General features: G+C 40.3%; 1 protein-coding gene across 4 annotated transcripts in view; it reads right to left on the bottom strand.

Annotated features, from left to right (window-relative positions):
• The window catches only part of myo5b (myosin VB), a 268,371-nt gene that overhangs the window by 47,111 nt on the left and 194,784 nt on the right, over nucleotides 1-26,476 (bottom strand). For 2 of the 4 annotated variants that reach the window (XM_072574380.1, XM_072574399.1), the window contains exons 21-28: nucleotides 23,647-23,886; nucleotides 20,374-20,610; nucleotides 11,519-11,612; nucleotides 10,790-10,938; nucleotides 8,703-8,822; nucleotides 6,180-6,314; nucleotides 5,526-5,591; nucleotides 4,489-4,533 (exon numbers count right to left, since the gene is read on the bottom strand). In XM_072574380.1, the coding sequence (XP_072430481.1) occupies nucleotides 4,489-4,533; nucleotides 5,526-5,591; nucleotides 6,180-6,314; nucleotides 8,703-8,822; nucleotides 10,790-10,938; nucleotides 11,519-11,612; nucleotides 20,374-20,610; nucleotides 23,647-23,886 (1,086 nt within the window). The remainder of the gene's footprint in view (nucleotides 1-4,488; nucleotides 4,534-5,525; nucleotides 5,592-6,179; nucleotides 6,315-8,702; nucleotides 8,823-10,789; nucleotides 10,939-11,518; nucleotides 11,613-20,373; nucleotides 20,611-23,646; nucleotides 23,887-26,476) is intronic. The other 2 variants (XM_072574390.1, XM_072574408.1) reach the window with 1 other exon arrangement.

Genomic DNA, 26,476 nt, shown 5'->3' with positions numbered 1-26,476 from the left:
ACTATTCAAGTTATCAACTGTAGATCAACATTGATAGTTTTGATACTGCCAAACTTGAGAATGAGGCTATTCCATCAAAAAAAAAGCTCAATGCTTTCAGGATGCCATGGAAAACTTGCTGTAAATCAATTAAAAACTTGAGAATAATAACAAACCTTCTCCCAAAGGAGAAAATTATGTTAATGGCAGAATAAGAAAAGCTAAGAGGAAGCTGAAACAATTAAAATCCTGGGATTCTATGGTGAACATGAGTAAATTGCGGTGATCCCTGGAATTATGGGTGAAATTTTCATGTGACATCTGGCACTTGGTCAAGAGTGTGGCAGCCAAACATGGTCATGCATCTAACAAAGTGGCATAGGGTGCCAGCACTGATGCCAGTTTTGAAGTCAACCAGACCAGCATTCTATACAAAAGCACAGTTACAGTAACTGTTCCAATAGGTGAAAGGAGAGCTGGGCACCTAATCATAAAACATAAAACATGGTGCGAGTAACCATAACAAAGAAATCATCTAGGATGTGTGTCAACCACATCAATTGTTTAAATGTAGAAGATATTTCACATAGTCCTGGATTGTCCCACACTAGCATGTTCACATTGACATTCCCAAATTGATAGGAATATCACATGTATCCCTTCTGTATATAAAAATGTTTAGGATGAATCAATGATCTCCACTGGAAGATGGACAGAGAGGGAGGTGACCATTCTGACATCTTTGGATCTTCTCTGCATTCATTGATTAGAAATGTTCAAACAGATGATTGCAAAATATCACACTATAGAACTGAAGTACATTAACAAGTCTCTGCATTCTGGCTAGACAGCCAGACTCTGACTTCACAAGCTGTTGAGATCAACAATACTCTGTGCCAAACATTCAGTCCGGTGTATGCAAAGCACCTTCAACTGTCACACTTGCAGTTCCCGATCTATTTAGCTGTTTTCGCATTTTAACTGCTGTTTGTTTATTAAGAAGCAATCTCAATAATGTCGTACAAATGGTCAACTGCCTGTAATTGTAGCCCTGAATCCAAACCCTTTATAACCATCGTCCCTACGTGGTAGGTTCTTGCTCACGTTGCCCATGCAGGTTTGCACCATCGCAGGAATGCCAGTCATGGTCATCAAATGACAATTTGCTGCTATCCTTCAGGAAATATCAGAGATTAGGTAGGTAAAGTGTAGTGGTTGCAGTGTTTATGGACCATAGGAAGATGTTTAACAACACATCTCATGTAAGATTACAAAATAAAGTTGAGGGTTAAGGAACTAGTGGAAGCATAGCAAACTATATTACCAATCATTTAGAATTAGGAAACGGGCAATAGGAATAAGAGTGTGTGTGATGGTGCATAATTTTAGTAAGTGGACCAATAATCCAGCAGCTCAGGCTAATGGCCCGAGGATACTGGCTTAAATCCCATGAAGACAGCAGGGAACTGACTCTTAACTGCCCTCTGAGCAATTTTGGATGGGCAATAAATACTGGCCCAGCCAGTAACACCCACATCCCTTGAACAAATATAGATAAAAAGCTCCATGAATACTGAAAAATGTGTTGCTACAAAAGCACAGGTCAGGCAGCATCCAAGGAGCAGGAGAATCGATGTTTTGGACATTCCCGAAGAAGGGCTTATGCCCGAAATGTCGATTCTCCTGCTCCTTGGATGCTGCGTGACCTGCTGCGCTTTTCTAGCGACACATTTTTCAGCTCTGATCTCCAGCATCTGCAGTCCTCACTTTCTCCTAGCTCCATGAATACCTCCACCCTCCATGTGAAGGAAATCCATTACATCAAGACAAAAGACAAAGCTGAGCATTTGCAGAGATCTTCAACCAGAAGTGCCAAGTAGATGATCGTTTTTGGCAACCTCCTGTGGTCTCCAGCACCATAGATATTTATCTTCAGCCATTTTGATTCACTCCATATGGTATCACAAAATTGCTTAAGGTACTGTTGTGGTTCTGTTCGCCCAGCTGGGAATTTGTGTTGCTTAAGGTACTCAATAATGCTATGGTTATGGACCCAGACAAAATCCTTGTCATATTAGTGAAGATTTGAACTACACAGAATTAGCTACCTCTCAAACCAAGCTGGTCCAGAATGGACAATTCTGGCAAACAGAATGTGGAAAATTGCACAGATATGTTTTGTGCGCAAAAAGGACAAACAGAATGAGACCAATTATTATCCTATCAACCGATTCTTAAGCATCAGCAAAGTGATGGAAAGCATAATCAACAGTGGCAAGTACTTGTTCAGTGATTATCTGCTGACTAATAGAGTTTGGTTTTCACCAAAGCCATGCAACTCCTGATCTCATTACAGCCTCTATCCAAAATGAATAAGTGAGCTGAACTCCAGAGGTGAGGTGAGAAGAGAATTACTGCAACAAAAACAGAAATTTCTGGAAAAACTCAACAGTCTGGCAGCATATGCAGAGAGAAAGCAAAGTTGGGGTTTTGGGTCCAGTGGCCCTTCAGAATTGATTTAGCGAAGAAAAGATTGGTATATATGCTGAAGAAGGAGAGGGGGAAAAAAGCAAATAATAGGTGGAGCTGGAGCCCAGAGAAAAGATAAACAGGCAAACAAAGAGATGGGTAAAGGTCAGCCTGGAAACGAATAGCTGCTAATGAAGACTGTTAGTAGCTGACAACAGGTTATTTGTGAGGGCAGTCCATGTGATAACAAGGCATGGCATTTGGGGGTTGGATTGGGGACATGGAGAAAGTGGTCAGGCCTTAAAATTCTCGTGACGTGGAGGTACCAGTGTTGGACTGGAGAAACAAAGTCAGAAGTCACATGATGCCAGATCATCAGGTGAAGTGACCTAACAAAGGTGCAGCATTCTGAAAGCTTGTCATTTCAAATAAACCTGTTGGACTATAACCTGGTGTCGTGTGACTGCTGACTAAAATTGTTGAACTCAACATTGAGTCCCAAAGGCTGCACGGTTACCAAAGTGAAAATTGGGGTGTTACTCTTCCAGAGTATGTGGAGACCACATTGTGCTCAAACACAGTAGACTAGATGGAGTAAAGTGCCAGTAAATTGCTGCTTCACCTGGAAAGTGTGTCTGGGCCTTGGGTAGTGAGGAGGGAGGAAATAAATGGTCAGGTGTTAAATCTCTGCAATTGCATGGGAAGGTGCTGTGGGATGTTAGGTGGTGTTGAGATTAAAGGAGGAAGAGGAGTGGACCAAGGTGTCCCAGAGGGAATGGTCCCATCCAGATGCCTTTTGAGTATTGTAACTATACCCGCCTTCACCACTTCCTCTGGCAGCTCGCTCCATACTTGCACCACTCCCTATGCAGAAAACATTACACTGAAGTCCTTTCTAAATCTTTCCCCTCTTACCTTTAACCTATGCGCCCTCTAATTTTGGGCTTCCCACTCTAGGAAAATGACCTAGACTATTCACTCTATCCTTGCCTCTCATGACTTTATAAACCTCATTAAGGTCACCATTCAGCTTCTGATGCTGCAGGGAGAAAAATCCCAACCTAATCAGCCTCCTCCTATAACTCAAACCCTGCAGACCCGGCAACACCCTTGTCATTCTTTTCTGTACCCTCTTAACTTTAATAACATCTTTCCTATATTAGGGCAACTGGAAATATGTGATGGCACCCTGCTACAGGTGGCAGAAATGGCAGCCAATGATCTTTTGAATGTGGATGCTGGTGGGATATAGGTGAGGATGAAGGGGCCCTATCGCTGTTGTGGGAGGGAAGAGATGGGTTGAGAGCCAAAGTGCAGTCAATGGAGAATCCTTGTTTGAGGAAGAAGGTGGACTTTTCGGAGGGCCCCTTGTCGACACTGGCATCATCAGAACAGTCACAATTAACAACCTTTTCCAATTCTGGATGACAGATGGAAGCAGCATCTATGATGTAATCGATGTACCGGAGGAGGAGTCATGGGCAAGTTGGGACCAGACCATGACTGAAGCAAGGAATATTCTACATACCCCACAAAGAGACAGGCAGAACTGGGCCCATAGACACCCTTTTCACCTGAAGAAAGTGGGAGGACTTAAAGGAGAAATTGTTCAAAGTGAAGATGAGCTCTACCAGGATGGGGAGGATAGATTAGATGGGTCTTTTTCTCTCCACAGATGCTACTAGATCTGCAAAGTTTTTTCAGCAATATCTATTTTTATTTCTGATTTCCAGCATCTGTGGTTTTTTGCTTTTTCTTTTAAAATGACTTTGGCCACAAGAGCAGGCCTTGAGGCTGGGAAGTCAGTGCTAACTCACTGCGAGACTCTCCAAAGCCTGTCCACCATTTGCAAGGCACAAGTTAGGAATGTGGAGGAATATTCTGCACTTGCCTGCATGGATGCAGCTCCAACAACATTCAAGAAACCCAACACCATCCCAGAGACTTGATTAACACCCCATGCACCCTCAAACTCCCTCCACCACCAATGCTGAATGGCAACAGTTTGTACCATCTGCAAGATGCATTGCAGTAACTCACCAAGACTCGATCGACAGCATCTTCCACACCCGCAAACTCTAAGACCTAGAAGGATAAGGGCAGCGGATGCATAAGAACACCACCATCTACAAATCCACACTGTCCGGACTTGGATCTGCATCCCTGTCACTGGGATAAAATCCAGGATCATGCAACCTAACAGCATTGTGGGATGTCCCCACTGCCACAGACTGCAGCTGTTCAACTTAACAGCTCGTCACCACATTCTTGAAAGCAATTAGAGATGGATAACAAATAACTGCCTTCCACTGACACACCCTTCCCATAGTGTCAATGATACCCATATCCTGCGATTGAATGTAAAACAAAAAGGGTAACTGGTGGAACTTAAATTCAATGAATTAATAAACATGGAAATCAAAGTTCATCTCAGTGACTTTGAAATTAGCATCATCTTTCATGAAAGGAGATATTTGGTCACTAATGTCTATTAGTGAAGGAAATCTGTCATTCCTGCACACGACTCTAGACCCACAGAGTATTAACTGTGCCCAGAAATGCAGTGATTCAAGGCAGTTGCTCACCAATACATTCCAAGATCAATCAGGGATGGGAAATACAAGCTGACCTTCCAGCAATGCCCACATCCCACTGTAGAATAACAGTGAAGTTGTTAGGAGAGGTTGAAGTTAGTTCTCAAAAGGTTTTAGTTCTAGCTACTGTGTACCAATAATTTGGATACAGATAAAGAAGTGTTGTTCATATCTGCAGATGAAGAATATCAATTAAATGGGCAAAATGGAGTACTGAAATTTTCAACTTTCCACAAAGTGAGAAAGATCATGTGCATATTAAATCAGTCTTGAACTGGAAAATTACCTTTTCCATTAATTTTATTGCATTAAAAGACAATCTACCTTTTGTTTTATAAAGAAAATGAATCATTGGGTTAGGTCAACCCAAAGAAAGGTCGCTGGATCTATCATTTGTGGATTTTGTTGGTTTTCACATTTAGTGGGAAACATTTTTTCAACAGCTTACTCTGTAATCAATACCTTAATTGGTTCATCTCGTACCTTTAAACTGTCATAAGCCAAATCTGCTGCTTGTTCATTCTCCGGGATGCTATTGTATTCATTTGCCTGCACACAAACAGCATAGTGTTACTGTCATACACCAACAGGATGGAAAGTAAAATCTGAAAAAAACATCTTGATACTTAGCATTTTTTTCCTAAATTTTCTCCTGAAAATATTGACTTATTTTAGGATCTATTTCATAATAGACAGAAGCACTTTTCAGTACCTCACTACATCCAGGTGGCATTTTTTTTTAAAATCATATGACCTTAGGCCAGAGCATTGGCAAGTTATTTGATGACGAGGACACAACATAATTAACATGATCTTGGCAACATCAGTTATCCACCCACATTAATGAACAATGACTGACACTGAGTACTCCACATAGCTCAAGGAAATCAAAGTTAGTGTTTTTACTGCTGTCCAACTGACATTAGGTACTTAAATAGACTAGGGATTAAATATAAGATTTTCTTCCACAATAACATTGTAATTACCTGGACAGCCAAATAAATATTGTAACCACTTCACGGGAGAAATACCAAACAATTATTTAAAAATTAATAAGTGTATAATTTTTTAAAAATTGCATGTTCAAGTGAGATCATGCACAAACTGTTTTTCAGAATTCATTTATTATCGCACCACCTTTTTAGTTTCTGCTGCTTCTTTTCGTTCAATCTCTGCACGCAGTAACTTTCTTTCCTGCTCCAGTTCCCGCACTCGTTTCTGTAGTTTCAAGAATATAGTCATGTCCATGGCAGCATTCTCCAAGCCAGCTTCCTGTAAATAAAGAAACATCTAAAATGCCAGCAATTCAGACAACTTTTCATGAAATACCATGAGGCTCATGAGGACCAAGGGGCAACCTCTTCATGCAAAGCGTGGTGCATTTTTGGAACAAGCTGCCAGAGGAAGTGGAGGAGGCTGATACAATTACAACATTTAAAAAGCACCTGAATGTCGATATGAATAGGAAGGGTTTAGAGGGATATGGGTCAAATGTAGGCACATAGTGGGAACAGATCAGTTTTGGATATCTGGTCAGCGCAGACGAGTTGGACCTAAGGGTCTGTTTCCGTGCTGCATAACTCGATGACTTGTTATTAATATCAATATATTAGAGGAATAGCACACATTACATTAAGGTAATTATGCAATAAGCAATTATACATTTGAGCCCATGGTGTCACATTCACACGTACAACTGTTGTAAAGACCAGATCGCTTTACTTTCCCATATTTTTGATTGTGGACTGACATGAGAAAATAACTGTTTTAAGAACCAAGGATTTATGAAGGATTGCTGCACTTTTTAAAATCAAGCAACCTGACACTCATTGTAAGCACTGTTTACACAGCTGCTCATTCATTCATTCAATTAGTAGCGGAAGCCCAATTTGCAGATGGCTTGGAGCCAAGAGGTGTACGAATGAAATGTTGGCTGACAACAAGTAAGTGATTGGTTTGTGAACTAGTGACCACTTATTGAAAACAGTCCCAAACCCCCAACTTGCCCAACAACACATACAGACAGACAGAGTGGGATGGTAGTTCGGTGGTTCCTGTCCTCTGGGTTTGCTGACATGATTGTTGTGCTGATCAGAATTTTACAGAGATCTAATTGCTCCAGAGAAAAAACTCTCAACCCCAAACTGGGCAACTACCGTCCCACTCTGTCTGTGTCTGTATGTGTTGTTGGGCAAGTTGGGGGTTTGGGAAGGTCATGATTATAAGGGGGCTACAGTTTTAACTAGTAGAGTTATATGTCCATGGTTCAGAATTGTTTATCAAAAGTTTGAGTTTATTTGTTTAAAATAATGAGTAATTCCTATTAAGTACAGAAACCTGGTTCAGGTTTTTTGTCTACCATGTGTGCAGTTCTGGTCTCCATCCTATTGAAAGGATGTTGCGAAACTTGAAAGGGTTCAGAAAACTTTTACAAGGACGTTGCCAGAACTGGAGGGTTTGAGCTATAGGGAGAGACTGAATAGGTTGGGGCTGTTTTCCCTGGAGCATCGGACGGTGAGGGGTGACTTTATAGAGATTTATAAATTCATAAGGTGCATGGATAGCTTAGGTAGGCAGGATCTTTTCCCGGGGGTGGGGGAGTCCAGATCTAGGTTTAGGGTGAGAGGGGAATGATTTTAAAAAAGGGACTTAAAAGGATCATTTTTTTCATGCAAAGGTTGGCGCACGTCTGGAATGAGCTGCCAGAGGAAGCGGTGGAGGCTGGTACAATTACAACATTTAAAAGGCATCCGGATGGAGATATGAATAGGAAGAATTTAGAAGGATATGGGCCAAATGCTGGCAAATGGGACTAGATCAGTTTAGGATAGCTGGTTAGCATGGACAAGTTGGACCAATGGGTCTGTTTCCATGCTGTATATCTCCATGACTTTATGTCTGCAAGACTTGCAGATTATGGAATTCTGTCTAAATTTTAAAAATTTCTTTAACTGTTGTGAAGAACCTGGGAAAGGTAGGGTTTCATTTCCAGCATTCTACCCCAATGAAGCATAACACTGTTCATTGTTATTAGCCGGAGTCAGTTTGAGCGGCATCTTGTTTATCAATTTCTTTCATTAAACAGTCCTCTGAAGCAATAGGAAATACTTTCCATAAATTGAATTCTGAATCAAGTGACATTCCAGAAACAATTGTCCCAATCACAATTCACAAATAATTTGATGAATGATCAGATCCAGACGTATGCAATACAAGCTCCACACGTGTTGAGAAACAAAGGGAAGGCTGAAGACAGTCAACTGCAGACTTCTGGTGTTTTTATATTATCATGCTCACTAGAATCTCAGCAGCTAGATGGCATGCTATGGTCTGGAATGAAATGTTGGAAAGGGTGGTGGAAGTGGAGTAACTTCCATAAAGAAGTTGATTATGTATTTAAAAAGGAAGGATTTGCAAAACTACGGGAAAAGAGCAGGGAATATCACTAGTTAGGCATGTTTTTCAAAGAACTGCTGCAGGAATGGTGGACTAAACAGCCTCTTCTTTTCCTGTATGAATTTACAATTAGAACATTGTTACATGTCTGATGATATTTAAATAGAACGTTAATGCTTTCTCATTGTTTCCTGCTAGATTACAACTATTTGGCTGTGAAGTTATGAAATCATAGAATTGTAAATCTGTCACATGTTCTCTCACCTCCACCAGCTGCACTGCATCCTCTGTATCCCCAACCTCAGACGTAGAGACAGAAGGGTAATTAGAATCTGATCCAAGACTACTTTGATTGGAGGGATTTCTCCTGTGGCCCGGAGTATGCTGCAATAATTTTGAAATTAAGTAGAAATTGGTAGAAAGTGTGTTTGAATTTCACAATCTTATAGTACCACATATCATACAATTCTGTCATTACAGCCTGAATTGATCATGTCTTAAGGATGTGTATTGTATGGATGAGTTCTTGAAATGACAACAGATATAAAGTCACCTCTCAATTTGAAACTGAGCCATATAAACCAGAGGATTGTATATTAAACCTTAGCCTGCATACTTAGTTAATTTCAAATAGAACTGGTCTGAGTGTCTTTGGTCAAGGGAGGAAGATATTGATTATAACAATTTTCCCCCTCCCAGAGCCAAAAGAATATAAAATGAGGCCAGAAATATAGCTGGCTGCGATATCTTCTACTAATAGCATTCCCACACTTACTGTTAGCATCACAGCAGAAAAACGATCATTGGAAAGAATGACTGGTGCCCAATATATTAATACTCAGTTCATTAGCAGTTCAGGTGAGAAACTGAGTGGAGGGTATTTACCTGCCATTTTTTTCTTCCTATTCACATAGGCTCAACTCTTATTTTATCTCCAACCTGGAAGGTATGACTTGCTGAATTTGAGAGTTTTGGAAACACCTCTAACAGTGCTCTGTTGTTGAAACAACAACTGAAGTGGTGATGAGCATTGTAAGCAATGCTTCTAGAAGCATGAAATCTAGATATTAGCACTGGATTAGCAAGATTCACTTTGTATTCCACAGTGGTCCATATCTTGTATCCATTCCAGATGTTAGATCACAGAACCATATTAGAATCCAGGAACATAGGAGCAGTAAAAGGTCATTTGGCTTTTTGACCTTGCTTCATCATTCAATAAGATTTTGGCAAGTGTGGTTGTAATTTCAGCTCCACTTTTTCCCCTCTGTCCAGAGGAAGAAAATTCCACTCTAAACTGACCCTCAAAGGAAATGAATCTCCATATTTTGACCTTACAAGGGCCACCTCTAATTCCTAAATTGTATGTTCTGTCTTTCACATAAGTGGAGGCATCTGCCTAGTATCCACCCTATCCTGGCCCTACAAGATCTTATATGTTTCAAGAAGATTAGAGCTCACTTTTCTAAACTCCAATGGGTATAGACCCATCCTGTTCTACTTCGAAGATATTCCTGGAATGACGAAAAGTTTTAAAACACTTTTACAGGACTACAGTTGGTCACAATTTGCTCTCATAATGTCTCTACTCACCATGAGGCAATTCAATGTCCTGGGCTCCCAGTGGGAAGTCATAAGCACACAATTATTTTGACTTATTGTTGTAGTTCTATCTCGGACTTGTACACCACATGAGCATGACATCCTGCCAGAAGCAAAGAACTACCTCTTTCTTCCAGAGACATGGGGTGATTGCAAGGTTATTTTTATTCATTCATAGGATGTGGGCATTACTGGCTGGACCAGCATTTATTGCCCATCCCTAACTGCCCAGACAGCAGTTAAGAGTCAACCACATTGCTGTGGGCCAAGAGTCACACGTAGACCAAATCAATTAAGGATGGCAGCTAAAATCATCATGGATTCACAAGCCTTTGGATTTCCAGAAGCTGCCATGTAGCAATTTTACTTTCCCTATGAGCAATTGACAAGAATACCTTATCAAAGTTAGTAGCCTCTCTCTTTCACCGTGTGCATGCTGGATCTGCATGACGTTACTAAATGTCCTGAGCCAGAAATAGAAGTTTTCTTGTTTTGCTGACAGTATTTCCATTGCCTTTCTAGATGGGAAATGATGTGAATGACTTCTGAGAGCTTCTACTATTCACCAAAGACACCGATGACCACTTTTAAAGTGCAACAGAGATAGCAATTACGCTAATTTCTGGGCATTTTCTGGTCTGAACTGCAGTAATATCAGAAATATATGTAAGCCATGCTCAGTGTTCTATATTGCACATTTACATAATATGTGTTATAGTTGTAAAAGAATCTTTAGCTCTTTAAATCACCTTAATTAAATTTATCTCCTCCTGCAGATTGTCATAGCGCTGCTCCAGACGGGAATACTCTTTCAGGAGGTTTTGATAACGAGAGCGTTCTTCCTCCAACTCCTTCTTTGCCAGTTCACTTTCCTTTGCTGTCTTCTGAGAGAGTTTTTCTGTAGATACAGTGCAATCCTGTTATAGGCAATGGGTTGAGGCAGAAAGAAAATGTTGCTAATCAGATTCACACGCTCCTTGTATACTGGGTTTGCTGTGCTTATTCACACTCAACAGGAAAACTCCAATGGGCATTATTTGGACCGCTGGAACAGCAGTAGGCCATTTGGAACAGATTTGAGAAGCTGCCATTCAGTGGGAGTTTCAGCATGTATGTGTTGTGGGTCAGTTATGCATTACCTAGACACTAAGTAAATGGGGAACAAAAATCCTACAATTTGATGAAACAAGGAGCTTATCACTGCCTGAAGACTCAGGCAGGTTTATTTAATGCACATCAAGGTGTGAATGCAAGCAGTAATCTGGCTACGTTTAACAGCAAATTATACAGAAATTCACGTGTTTCATAAGGTAGAGATATCCAAAACATTTGAATTGATAGTTTTAGCATATTCGTGAAACCAGACCTATCTATTACATAATCATCATCATATCTCATCCTAAGTCTTTAAACCACCAGTACTTCAAAGGAGCCAAGCAAAACCATAGGAACTTGCTGTCATTACTATAAGTTCTTACCTGCCACATCCTTCGACTCATTCTTGATGCTCTGGTTCAGTTTGTCTTTCTCATCCTTCAGCAATGTGTTCTCCTTCTCCAAATCTAGTACACGCTAGCAAGAGATAAAGAATAGTACAGAACTTGGGTATGTTAAAAGAAAAATCATCATAGAAGTTAGTCTTGCATTCTTCAAACCATTCCACAAGGATACCAAGGTAATAGGGAATGACATGCAATTCTGCACAAGAAGATAATTTAAGGAGACCATTAGGATGTGTAAGAGCATTCTGACAAACAATTGTGATTCAGTGATTGAACAACACTTGATAAACAATCCCAAGTGTACTGAGAATTACACAGACCAATTTAAACTTGACAGTTGGGCTTGCAGAATGGTACACTTGTGTAAATTAACAATAAAAATACACTAATCTATTAATACCCACTACCTTCCAATGTCCAAAAGAATATGAACTCAAATTGTGCAAATTTTAACTTAACAAAATAGTAGTCGTCATTCCCTGGTTCATTTCTCAGGGCAAAGGTGTGGCCAGTCCACATGCCTGATTTAAACGTAAAGTGTGGCTGTTAACTGTCAGTCATCATCCAGCTCTTGTATTCTCCATAGTAATGCCTCTACAAATCAGGTCTATTTGCCAATCAATGCATTCTCTTATAAAATGTTGCTCCTTGTTATAGTGGTATTCGTGTGGATGTCCTGATGAGTGCAAGACAAAAAGCTTGGAGGAAAACATGCCTTTTCTCAGCAATACATAGTTATTGATTTAAAAGCTACTTGTTTCTCCCCTCTAAAGGGGCATTAAATATTATATCTTCCAAAGTGGGTCACAGATCTCTCTTCTGGCCCATTGTTTTCGCAAATCATTTGAAAGTGCTGCGATATATATCCACAGTGGATTGCCTTCCTCTTGTGATTCAAACATCATTCTTGGCAATCAGTATCAGTAAATTATTAAACTCTGAACAGCACTGTAATTCAACATTAACACTCCAGAAATGTTCAGAATGCCAAGCTATGCTTACAAAGAATTTGAAGCAGAGAATGGTCATTTGTGTAACTCGTCTATTTTTGCTCCATCTAAGTCCCCTTCCTACAAACTGATTGTACTCTATGAATGTATCCGTCTACTCCTGTCTCACTTGGGCGCTTTCCCATTTTATTGTACAGAGTTTTTCATTCTGAAATAAAAGCTGGAGAAAATTGCCACCTTTACTTCATCAAGTATTCAGCAGTAAAACAGTACATTAGTCTCTGAAGACAGCTGTAGCCTTTGCTTCAGCAACTCCATGTGGCAACAAGCTCCATATTCTCAACTCAAGAATTCATTGCCCTGAATTCATTGTTAGTTTTTTTTTGCTGACTATAAATTTTTGTTTTTAACTTTACCACTAACAGAAATGCCTGTATAGATCATAATATTAGTGAGAAAAAAAAGTTAATATTAATGGGTGCATTGTTGACATTTTCTCTGAAAACTACTGAAACAGGCAGTTTAAGCAAGCTCACACAAAAGATGATTTTGGAATTAAAAAGGGGTGAGGGAAGATCATTAGTTGAAGTTGAGATTTATCAGAACAGATATTTACCAATAGTATTTTTGTGTTTTTAAAGATTGTCAACTTTGTAAGCAAAAGGTGACAGTTTATTTTCAATTGCTACAGAAAATGTCTTTTTTTCCCCAGTATATCAAAAAGGATTCAGAGTCCCACCTTCTAAATACACTTACTTTTAATGTAGATGTTTTCACTTGGACATAAATTTAGAAAAAAAGCTGCAAATATTTGAGAAAATTGCCTTTCTTCGTTTTATTACGTACTCAGCAGTAGTCGCTGAAGCAACTGAAGTAATTGCCTTTGGCTTGATGATGAGCACTGGTGCAAACCTGTTCGCAAACTATTGCAACATCAGCATCAACATAATTGACTGCAGACTGAGGAGTCACAGAGTTCATTCTTCTGAGTGTGCAAAGTTAATGCATGAAATTTTACGTGAAGTTATGGAACATGGCATAACTAACTGAATGGCATTAACCAAGTTTGGTGTCAGTTTCTTTTCTGCGTCAAGGAGACTGCCCCCTATAAGTGAGATGAAGTACATAATTTCAGGTCAGTAGCTCAGTAGCCTCAAGATATGGCTGGAAATAACTTGGAATAAATTATATTTATTACCTTGTTTAAATTACATAGAAAATAGGAGCAGGAGTATGCCATTCAGCCCTTTGAGTCTGCTCCACTACTCAATATGACCAAGGCTGATCAGCTAACAATATAGGCTGTTCCTGCTTTTTCTTCATATCCTTTGATCTCTTTAGCCCAAAGTGCTATAACCAATTGCTTCTCGAAATTACGCCATGTTCTGGCTAGACCACTCTCGGATAGTGAATTCCACCAATTCACCATTCTCTTGAAGATATTTCTCCTCATCTCAGTCCTAAATATTTTTACTTAGACAGTGGCCTCTGGGTCACTCCCCACTATTGAGAACACCCTCCCTATATCTATCATGTCTACCCTTGGTGGAATTTCTTGTCAGAATAGATTTCTATGAGATTCTCATTCTTCTGAACTGCAGCAAATATAATCACTCCTCATATCTCAACCCAACCATACCAGGAAATGCACTCCCTTTATGGGAACATCCCTTCTCAGTTAAGGAGACCAGGACAGTACACATTATTCTAGGAGTGGTTTCACCAATCATTTGCTGCAAAACATCCCTGCTCCTATACTCAAATCATCTTGCTTTGAAGCCCAAAGTGCAATTTGCCATCTTTCCCACTTGCTGCACCAAAGCTTACCTTCAGCGACTGGTGTACAAGGATACCCATATTTCCGTGCACATTCCTCTCACTCAATTTATAAATCAGATAATAATCTACCTCCCCACTTTTGCTGTCAAAGTGGATAACTTCACATTTATCTGCCATGCATTTGCTCACCCACATAGCTTGTCCAAACCACACTGAAGTATCTCTGCATCCTCCTGACAGCATACCTTCCCATCCAACTTTGTGTCATCTGCAAATTTGGAGATACTACATTTAGTTCCCTTATCTAAATCATTAATACAAATTGCGAATAGCTGGGGGTCCTGGCACTGATCCTTGTAGTATCCCACTGATCATTTGGAAAAAAGACACGTTTACTGTTACTCTGTTTTTTGCCTGCCAACCAGTTCTCAATTCATCTCAATATACCATCCCCGGTCCTATGTACTTTAGTTTTACATGCTACTGCTTTATGTGGGACTTTGTTGAAAAACTTCTCAAAATCCAAATAAACCACATTCGCTGGTTCCCCTTCATCAACTGAGTTATATCCTTAAAGAATTCCTGTAGATCTGTCAAGCATAATTTCCCTTTCCCTAAATCCATGCTGACTATCCAATCCTGCTACAATTTTCCAAGCGCTCTGCTCTTAAATCTTTTATAATAGACTTCAGCATTTTCCCTATCACCAACTGTAAACTTTAAGATTAGCGACCCTCCAGTCTGTTCCTGGTTCTGTAGAATCTTGGAAGATGACCATAATGCATCCACAATTTCAAATGCATCCAAAGGCCATTTGATCAGATTAGATTAGATTAGATTAGATTCTCTACAGTGTGGAAACAGGGTATTTAGCCCAATAAATTCACACTGACCCTCCAAAGAATAACTTAACCAGACCCATTTCCCTCTGACTAATGCACCCAACACAATGAGCAATTTCGCATGGCCAATTCACATAACTTACACATCTTTAGATTGAGGGGGGCAACTGGAGTCCCCAGAGGAAACCCATGCAGACACAGGGAGAATATGCAAACTCCACAGACAGTCACCCGAGGCTGGAATCAAACCTGTGTCTCTGGTGCTGTGAGGTAGCAGTGTTAACCACTGAGCCACCATGCTGCCCCAAGTACTCTGGAATACAGATTGTCAGGCCCTGTGGACTTCAGTCTTCAATCCCAACAATTTCCCAAGCTCCATTTCTCCATGAATACAGATTTTCTTTAGTTCCTTACGATTATTAAACCCTCTTTTCCCCAGCATTTTTGCTATGTTATTTGCATTCTCCTTTGTGAACACAGAACCAGTATGCATTTAGAAGGTCAGCCTTTCTTTTTGCTCCTCATTATAAATTCCCCTGTTTCTGGCTACATTTGTCTTCACCAATCTTTTTGTACCTATAAAAACATTTATAATTAGTTTTTATGTTCCCCACATCTTACTCTTATGCTCTAATTTCATTTTCTTATATCAATCCCTTTGTCTTCCTTTGGTGAATTCTAAACTGCTACCACTTTTGTTGTTTTATCCAGACAATTTTCATGTCTCTTCCCTGATTTAATACTATCCCTAGTTTCCCTGGTCAGCCATGGTTTGGCCATCTTTTCTGTTTAATTTTGCACCAGGCACGAAAAGAACAATTGCTGCAGTTCACCTATGTGATCTTTGAATGCTTGTCGTTGTCTTTCTTCTGCATCTCTAAGTAACATCCTATAATGTATCATTATACAGCTCAAACCAAATACTATTGTAGCTTTCATTACTTAGATTCAAGACCCTGGTCTAAGAATCAACTATGTCACTCTCCAAGGTAAAAACAATGACTGCAGATGCTGGAAACCAGATTCTGGATTAGTGGTGCTGGAAGAGCACAGCAGTTCAGACAGCATCCAAGTAGCTTCGAAATCGACGTTTCGGGCAAAAGCCCTTCATCAGGAATAAAGGCAGTGAGCCTGAAGCGTGTAGAGATAAGCTAGAGGAGGGTGGGGGTGGGGAGAAAGTAGCATAGAGTACAATGGGTGAGTGGGGGAGGGGATGAAGGTGATAGGTCAAGGAGGAGAGGGTGGAGTGGATAGGTGGAAAAAAAGATAGGCAGGTAGGACAAGTCCGGGCAAGTCAAGGGGACAGTTACTGAGCTGGAAGTGGCACTTTCCCCTGCCACTGCAGGAACTGTAAAACCTGCGCCCACACCTCCTCCCTCACCCCAAGGCCCTAAAGAAGCTTTCCACATCCATCAAAGTTTTACTTGCACATCCATTAATATCATTTATTGTATCCGTTGCTCCCGATGTGGTCTCCTCTACATTGGGGAGACTGGGCGCCTCCTAGCAGAGCGCTTCAGGGAACATCTCCGGGACACCCGCACCAATCAACCAAACCGCCCCATGGCCCAACATTTCAACTCCCCCTCCCACTCTGCCGAGGACATGGAGGTCCTGGGCCTCCTTCACCGCTGCTCCCTCACCACCAGACGCCTGGAGGAAGAACGCCTCATCTTCCGCCTCGGAACACTTCAACCCCAGGGCATCAATGTAGACTTCAACAGTTTCCTCATTTCCCCTTCCCCCACCTCACCCTAGTTCTAAACTTCCAGCTCAGTAACTGTCCCCATAACTTGTCCGGACTTGTCCTACCTGCCTATCTTCTTTTCCACCTATCCACTCCACCCTCTCCTCCTTGACCTATCACCTTCATCTCCTCCCCCACTCACCCATTGTACTCTATGCTACTTTCTCCCCACCCCCACCCTCCTCTAGCTTATCTCTCCATGCTTCAGGCTCACTGCCTTTATTCCTGAAGGGCTTTTGCCCGAAACGTTGATTTCGAAGCTACTTGGATGCTGCCTGAACTGCTGTGCTCTTCCAGCACCACTAATTCAGAATATGTCACTCTCCATCTTGATTAAAAATTCTATCATGGTCATTTCTCCCCAAGAAGCCTCACACAACTAGATTGCCAATTATTCCTTTCTCAGTACATAATACCCAGATTCTTTATTGCATGCATCTCTAAATTTCCATTCAATGCCATTCCCAACACCCTCTTCCCTCTTTTTCCCCACCCCCCATAGTTTGGATGGGTCTATATAGAACTCACTAATGTTTTTAAGCCCTACCCATCCAGATTCAACAACACTTGAGCTAACATACTTCCTCACTATTATGTTAACTTCCTCTTTAACCAGTAATGCAATTCCAGTGCCTTTTCCTTTTTGCCTGACCTTGCTAAATACGGAATACATCTGGATGTTCAGTTTCCAACCTGGTTATTCTGCAGCCATGTCTCTGCAATTCTAACTATGACATAACTGTTCTCATCTAGTTACGGGATTAATTTATTCAGTCTATTGCAAATGCTCCATGCGCTGAAGGACAAAGCCTTAAGGCTCATCTTGTTAACATTACTTGTCCTGCAGCCATTATTTTTCACTCTGGCTCTATTTGAGCCTGGCCCTTGATTTCTTTACCGATCAGTTTTCTTATTCTCCTTTCTGGCTCTGGCTCTTGCTCATCCTTGATTCCCCTTTCTCCAATCCTTTCCTACATTTATCTAATGCTTTTCATAAAATGCTGTTTTATGGTATCAAGTCCCCGACAAACGTGAAAGGTCCCAATTGATATTGTAATGGTTATGAGCAAAGTTTGTAAAACTGAATCTAATGAAATTTGCACAGAAAAATGTAAAAAGTGTGAAATGTAAAAGTAGACTGATTGCCATTAAAACTCAGTTGGTTTACCATGTTCTGCCAAAGGAATCCTCTAGCTCTACCCATTCTTATGCGCTTAGTCTACATGTGACTCTACAGTCCTTTTTGCTATAATGTGTGTTTCTTCAATGGGAATTGACTATAACACGATTGAATAATTTAGACCATTATTCGTAGAATGTGAACTTGTATTGGTTATAACGTGATTCTGGCCCAATTATTTTAAATGGTGCTGTTATTATGCAATTTTCTTATAGCATAGGGTAGCACAGGATCAGAACTCTCGTATTAATTCAGAACCGACTGTAATTTATTCTATGTGATTGAATCATAATACCGTTTGAAGTGGCGCTGTAAGCCAGTCAGCTGTTCAATTGCTACTCAACAGGAACGATCATTACCATTTTCCGAGTGCAACTGATAAATGTGACCATCTGCTCAATTTTACATTTCTCCCCTGCCACAAATTCCCAACACTCAAACCACCAACAAGGAGGGCAAAAAAACCTAGTCATCTGACTCAGTTGACATACTTTACAGATACGTTAAACTCAGCACTTACTTGAATTGCCTGGAACTTCTCTTTAGTTCATAGAAATATCGTATTTAACTCTATGATTGATTTCTTTCCCCGAGATAATATGTATGCAAAGCAAACACATGCCCTTTTGGTCCTGGTTACACACACCTCATTAATTGAGATGTTCTGAATTAATGACTGATGGCAGCACAGTGGTTAGCACTGCTGCCTCACAGCACCAGAGACCCGGGTTCAATTCCCACCTCAGGCGACTGACTGTGTGGAGTTTGCACATTCTCCCTGTGTCTGCGTGGGTTTCCTCCGGGTGCTCCGGTTTCCTCCCACAGTCCAAAATATGTGCAGGTCAGGTGAATTGGCCATGCTAAATTGCCCATAGTGTTAGGCAAGGGGTAGATGTAGATGTAGGGGTATGGGTGGGTTGTGCTTCGGCAGGGCGGTGTGGACTTGTTGGGCCAAAGGGCCTGTTTCCACACTGTAAGTAATCTAATCTAATAAAGAAAGGAGCACCATAGCTGTGTACAGATTATACTGAAAACTTGTGGGAAAGTTTACTGCCCCGACACCTCTCACCTCTGACATCGTTACTCTTCACTCATGTGCAGAGGCTAGAAAAGGGAAATGTTTCTCCTTTTGACAACATACCAGCATCAACCACTTCCAGGTCAAGAACTGTGCTAATTAGATAGAGCTTTCAGTTTATCCTCTACATTTCCCTCACCATCTGTCAATTTTAACTATGGTCTTAATTTTAAAAATGCATCCTCATGCAGAAACTAGCAAAAAAAAACATGACAAATGCTGACACAGTTCTATGCTTATCACTTTTACGATAATGAAAGAAACGTAGTGCACAGAACTGCAGCCTGTTGTACTGGTCGATTTAGAAGTTACTGAAGTGAAATTAAATGCTAAAGTCTTGAGATTTATTTTCCAGAGGGAAAATTACTTTGTATGTCATTTGACACATTTCACAGCCTACAATAATTTTAGCTTCCAAGTGAGAAATATTTTTTTCTGGTAGAGTAAGAGATATTTTAAATAGGAACATAAAATTAGTTATGATATTCCAATACAACTTTATAACAGCTAGGATTTTCATTAGGAATTTCAACTTTGTTGACCCTGAAATATGGAAAGACTGTTAAATGACAAACACAGTGGTGATGATTTTTATACAGGAGATATTTTATGCAATGAAAGAAAATTGGTTTATATCTCAATGTTAGCGTAGTTAACAGCATCCCTTTTCGGAGGGGAATTAGAGTCACACAGTGGAGGCTCATTACAAAAACACGATGATGTAGTCATGGCAAAAGGTTAGACTTTTTTTCCCCTCCAAATATACCGGAGAAGAGAAGGAAAGTTTCAAGGTGCAATGAAAAGATTAGAGAAAGTAAATTAGCAAAGACCAATTCTAACAGTTCTAGAATTAATAGAAAAGGGAACATAAATTGAAAAATATATCATTACAGAAATAAACTGAAAAGATTAGAAAAGCTCTAGTAAGTTCTGAAGAGATTACAAAACAGAATATGTCAAGTGGTTATGGAGGCAAAAGTTAGAAATACATGTTTGAAGGAATTCTCTGAACACTTTTAATGAAAAATATAAATAGCAATATAGAAAAAAAGCAGCAAAGTGAAATGTAGACAGCTCTGGAGGAGAAATGTGGCTAGCTGCATAACCTCTTCCCGGTGTTGTAATTCTGATTATTAATTTAATAAATTCTCCTAATGGGTGCACATGCAAAAATCTATGCAAATATTTTTCAAAATGACCAATAAAATTAATTTTCAGTTATCAACTGGTTTAAAATACTTCCAGTTTTGGTTACCTGCTGAAGTTCTGCTTTTTCCCTAGTGTAAGTGTCTTCCAGGATTTTGCATTCAGTCTGGGATTTCCCAAGCTCCTTGCGGAGTTTCTCAATTTCCTCCTGTAAGCTTGTTTCTCGGTTCTTGTCACCCTGTTGTTCACGCCATCGGTCCAACTCCTTGTTAAGTTTATCGATTTCAGTAGCTTGTGCTGTATTCACTGCCATCAACTGCTCAGTCATTGCCTTGTGTTCCTTGTTCTATGGAAACAATCATCAGGTGGAATCAATCCAATAGGAAACGCAATATTCATAGCACTGTATTTCACAAACAAAAGACATTCTGCTTGATTGCTCTAGGTTATTTAATATAAAAGTGGTTCCCAAGTAGGTTTGAAAACATTTCAAAATATTATTACAACACTCTTGAGTTTTCTATCATTACTTAATCTAGAACAAGGTTTTCGTTTAAGTTCAGACTGAAGGCTACTGTAGTAAATGGCATTCTGCTATGGGCCATTTTCAGGCACTCTCTAATATGGCGCTCTTGGGTCTCTTCAGCTCTTTCTACAACTCTGGTTCACTCACCAGAGTGTTTTATTATCATGGCTCATCAAGGATGAGCGACGAATACTGGATTTGCCAGCAAGGTCCATAAGCAGAGAACTGAAACACTCACGAGGAAAGCGAAACATAGAACATAGAAAAATACAGCGCAGTACAGGCCCTTCAGCCCTTGATGTTGCGCCGACCGAAGCCTACCTAACCTACACTAGCCCAATAACCTCCATATGCTTGTCCAATGCCCGCTTAAATAACCATAAAGAAGGAGAGTCCACCACTGATACTGGCAGGGCATTCCATGAACTCACAACCCGCTGAGTAAAAAATGTACCCCTAACATCTGTCCTATACCTACCACCCCTTAATTTAAAGCTGTGTCCCCTAGTAACAGCTGACTCCATACGCGGAAAAAGGTTCTCACTGTCAACCCTATCTAAACCCCTAATCCTCTTGTACACCTCTATCAAATCTCCCCTAAACCTTCTTTTCTCCAATGAGAAAAGTCTCAAATGCCTCAGCCTTTCCTCATACGATCTTCCTACCATGCCAGGCAACATCCTGGTAAACCTCCTCTGCACTCGTTCCAATGCCTCCACATCCTTCCTATAGTATGGTGACCAAAACTGCACACAATACTCCAGATGAGGCCGCACCAGAGTCTTATACAACTGCAACATGACCTCAGGACTCCGGAACTCAATTCCTCTACCAATAAAGCCCAGTACACCATATGCCTTCTTCACAGCACTATTTACCTGGGTGGCAACTTTCAAAGATCTGTGTACATGGACACCAAGATCCCTCTGCTCATCCACACTACCAAGTAGTCTACCATTAGCCCAGTAATCCATCTTCTTGTTACTCCTACCAAAGTGAATGACTTCACACTTAGCTACATTAAATTCCATTTGCCACCTTACTGCCCAGCTCTGCAACTTATCTATATCGCGCTGTAACCTGCCACATCCTTCTTCGCTGTCCACCACTCCACCGACTTTCGTGTCATCCGCAAACTTGCTCACCCAGCCTTCAAGCCCCTCCTCCAGGTCATTTATAAAAATGACAAACAGCAATGGTCCCAAAACAGATCCTTGTGGAGCACCGCAAGTAACTGTGCTCCAAGATGAACCTATACCATCAACTACTACCCTCTGTCTCCTTCCAGCCAGCCAATTCCTAATCCAAACCTCTAATGCACCCTCAACGCCATACCTCCGTAGTTTTTGCATTAGCCTGCCATGGGGTACCTTATCGAACGCCTTGCTAAAATTCATATACACCACATCTACTGCTTTACCCTCGTCCACTTCCTTGGTCACCTTCTCAAAGAATTTAATAAGGTTTGTGAGGCACGACCTGCCCTCCACAAAACATTATTCCTATCCAGATGTTCATAAATCCTATCCCTTACAATTCTCTCTAAGACTTTGCCCACAACAGAAGTGAGACTCACTGGCCTATAGTTACTCGGGCTATCCCTGCTCCCCTTCTTGAACAAGGGGACCACATTCGCTATCCTCCAGTCTTCTGGCACTATTCCCATAGACAACGACGACATAAAAATCAAGGCCAATGGCTCCGCTATCTCCTCCCTAGCTTCCCAGAGGATCCTCGGATAAATGCCATCAGGCCCAGGGGACTTATCTATTTTCATCCTTTCCAGTATTCCCCATACCTCTTCCCTACGTACCTCAAGGCCATCCATTCTAATCACTTGTGACTCAATATTCACATCAGCAACAGTGTCCTGTTCCTGAGTGAATACTGACGAAAAGTATTGATTTAGTGTCTCACCAATCTCCTCCGCCTCCACACACAACTTCCCACTACTATCCTTGACTGGACCGATACCTACCCTAGTCATCCTTTTATTCCTGACATACCGAGAGAAAGCCTTTGGGTTTTCCCTAATCCTCCCAACTAAGGACTTTTCATGTCCCCTTCTCGCTGCTCTTAGCTCTCTCTTTAGATCCTTCCTGGCTACCTTATAACTCTCAATCGTCCCAACTGAACCTTCACGCCTCATCTTTACATAGGCCGCCCTCTTCCCTTTCACAAGGGATTCCAATTCCTTATTAAACCACAGCTCCCTCACAAGACCCTTTACTCCCTGCCTGACTGGTACATACTTATCAAGGACACCCATTAGCTGTTCCTTGAACAATCTCCACATATCATTTGTGTTCTTCCCTTGAAGCCTATTTTTCCAATCCACGCATCCTAAGTCATGCCTTAAAGTAGATAACAAGTGGCAATCAAGTATAGGCACCATCAGGACAGAGTAATAAATGTTCTACTCTAAATCTTTCCATTTGAGTAGGGCATTGGAAGATGGGAAAAATACTAAGAACTACATTGTGGCCACTTGTTGATTAACATAACTTGTGCAGAGGTGAAGTCTGAAGTTATCACATATGTTGGACACTAACTCTTCAGACCACATAGTCACTAGGTCAAGGTGTACAGAGATTGGTGCCTTAAAGAAAAGCTAAGAAAGGGAGAAAGAAGTGTGAAAAATTTACTTTCATTATTCAAATGAATGATTTGGAGTTTCCACTGACTGCAGAAGACAATCCAATTTCATATGCAGAATTTGACTTCAAGTTTCTTTAAAGCAATAATGCTAACTATTATTCACTTGCATATATAACAGCATTCATTTGTCCTAAAATGTGCTGTCTTGCAAAAGTTAAGTTTAAAACAAACTTGAAATTAGATGGAGGTCTTTCTTACCTGAACGTCGACCTTTCTTTGAAGCTGGACCACTTTATTTTCCATCCCACTGGTGAGTTTCTTGTAGTGTTCTACTGACCTGGCTTCAATCTTCAGTGTCTTTAACTCACGGCGTGCCTTCATGCGCCTATAGCAGCACTGGAGGTAGATGACCGCATTGCGTATCCTGGAGAACCTCTTCCGGGCTATCCAACCCCTTACATATTTCTGAATAATACTGGCTTTGTGTTGCCGTAGCAACTGTGGAGATCAGAAAATAACAGTAAAGTCAGAAAACATGGAACAACTTGGTAGACCACACAGTAGAGTGCAGCAAGGTACAGTTCCAACGCCATAAAAAGACAGCTTTAGATTCATGCCGACACTTCTCAAAGCTGCAAGGTTTCTATAATTCCCAATAAAAACACAGGGTACAAAAGATGTGACAATATCTTATTAGCTCTTAATCAGGGTTCAAATCCTACCTACATTTAGCATGTTAGCTTTTTCTCATTGATTACATATCCCTTCTGAAGGCTTCTTACATTTCAAGATGCACCACAGCCCTTCACATTCAATGAACTGCTTTTCAAATATTACAGGAAAAACATGTCCACATGAAATTAGTTGGATATTCCCAACAGAATTCATAATGAATGAGTATATTTTATTTATTGCTGACAAGCTAGTACTTGAGACTCTGCTGCAGAAAAACAAATAATTGTTTTTAATTTAGAGAATCAAGCGAAACATGCAAAATCAATTTTAAAAGATTGCGAGGGAAACAATGTCATCATTCAGCAGCATGCCAACCTGATGAAGGAGCAATACTCCAAAAGCATGTACTTCCAAACAAACCTGTTGGACTATAACCTGGTGTTTGTGATCTTTAACTTTGTCCACCCCAGTCCAACTCCAGCACCTCCACATCATGGCTACCAATAATTCAACACGGCAGTGAAAATTTAGCTTCACTGGTCAAAGTCACAGAATAATATGGCAGTAATGATTTGAGTGATACAATTCAAGGTCACCCATGTTTTGATTCCTGGTTCTTGCTGATCTGTGCTATATCTAATTTAGCCACTCTTAGTTCTATTCTACGAGAGACAGCATATCCTCCTAATTGTTGTCCAGTGGCCTTGATAAACACTGGACATTGTTGGAAACAAAAACAATCACTGTTTGGGATCACACTTCTGTTCGTGGATTTGGTTCATCACTTTCCAAGGGGCTGACTCTTAGCAACTTTACCACTTTCAATGAAAAGGAGTCAAGACCACAAACGGAGAGAAGAGCAATGAGGAAAATGTTTTGGCTTCCAAGAAAAAAAGCCAGCTTAAGCAGGCGACCAACCTTATTCAGCACATTTAAAATTGTCATAAGTAAAAATAGAAAATAAAATGGAATCAATCCTGCATAATTGCAAAAAAAAACTCCTTAGAGATGGCATCACACAAGCTTAATGTGTAGTATTCACTTACAGCAAAAGCAAAGGAGTACCATTAAAATGAAACCATTAGAGATAATGCAGTTCCAACAGAAGGTTTAGAACAGTCAGTCCAAATGACGATAAAAACAATCTCGGTGATATTCCTCACGATCCCATTCTCACGGGATCAATTATGGAATGAGTTTGCGATACCAGAGATCACATGTATTGTTGCAACTTGCTTCCAATTAAAATTTAACCACCCCACTAACATTTTGCACTGCAATAGGATGCATCATTTTGGCATATTCACTAACAATGATTCACCTCCTCTGACTATATGCGCCAAGAAATATTATTCAATACATGCTAGCTGTTGCTCAAAAAAACCATGAATACAAATCTTCCAAGTGACTTAAAAAATGTTTTAATCAAAAATGGAATTTCAAAAAAATAGGCCTGAGGCAGTAAAGCCAAATTGAGTTTTCCATAAAAATAGACAGAACAGTTAAATATAAATGTTACAAGAACACATTTTCTATTATTTGTTAAAGAATGTAAAATCTATGTGTTTGATGGTCTTTTTTTTTGACAAAAATCAGAGATAAAGTTGAAATCCACATTGCATATAATTTGTAAATATTAGCCAGTTTTGAGAAGATTTGTAGCTTAGATTGAGGTTCTGGATGTAAGTTTGCTCGCTGAGCTGGAAGGTTAATTTTTCAGCTTCAAAATGAACCTTCCAGCTCAGCAAGCAAATTTACATCCAGAATTTGTTAATATCTCACACTGCCGATACAAACTAACCCTGGACTTTGACAAGGATGCATCCACAAATAGGGTAACAGCCCTAAATACAGCCCTTTTGAACTTCCATATCAACAAAATTCAACCAGGATACCTCAAGACATTATTATATATTTGAAATGTGTGACATTGTGTCAAAAACTAAATGGTTTATCTTTTACTCTTGGAGAATCTGATCGAGGAGTGACACTTGGCAAGTGCAGCAAGAAAAGGTCCACTCTTGGCTGATCTGTTTATTCCACATTCCCAGAAAATGGAACTAGTGAGGCGTGCGCGCACAGGACTGGAGACCATTGTGGTGGTTCAGCATCTACTACCCTCCGCACTACCTATCCTGATTCAAAGCTTAGAGTAGCACCAGCAGCACTAACATGTCCTTTGCACCAATTTCCAAAGTAGTAATATTTTAGCCAGTCATTTGACAATAACCAAATGTTTTCCCACCAAAACTGAGACATATTTACTTCACTGTAATAAAACTTAGAGAATTCAAACATTCAGTACAAATGTGAAGTAAATGACCTAAAAGTGAGCATCACAATATTGAAAGGATACATATTCCATAAAGCATTTGCATTATTAGAATGGAAAAAATGTTAACCAAAATCAATA

Source organism: Chiloscyllium punctatum, chromosome 1 (genome assembly GCF_047496795.1).
Source record: "Chiloscyllium punctatum isolate Juve2018m chromosome 1, sChiPun1.3, whole genome shotgun sequence".
Taxonomy (NCBI): domain Eukaryota; kingdom Metazoa; phylum Chordata; class Chondrichthyes; order Orectolobiformes; family Hemiscylliidae; genus Chiloscyllium; species Chiloscyllium punctatum.
This window is presented reverse-complemented; position numbering and strand designations above follow the sequence as displayed.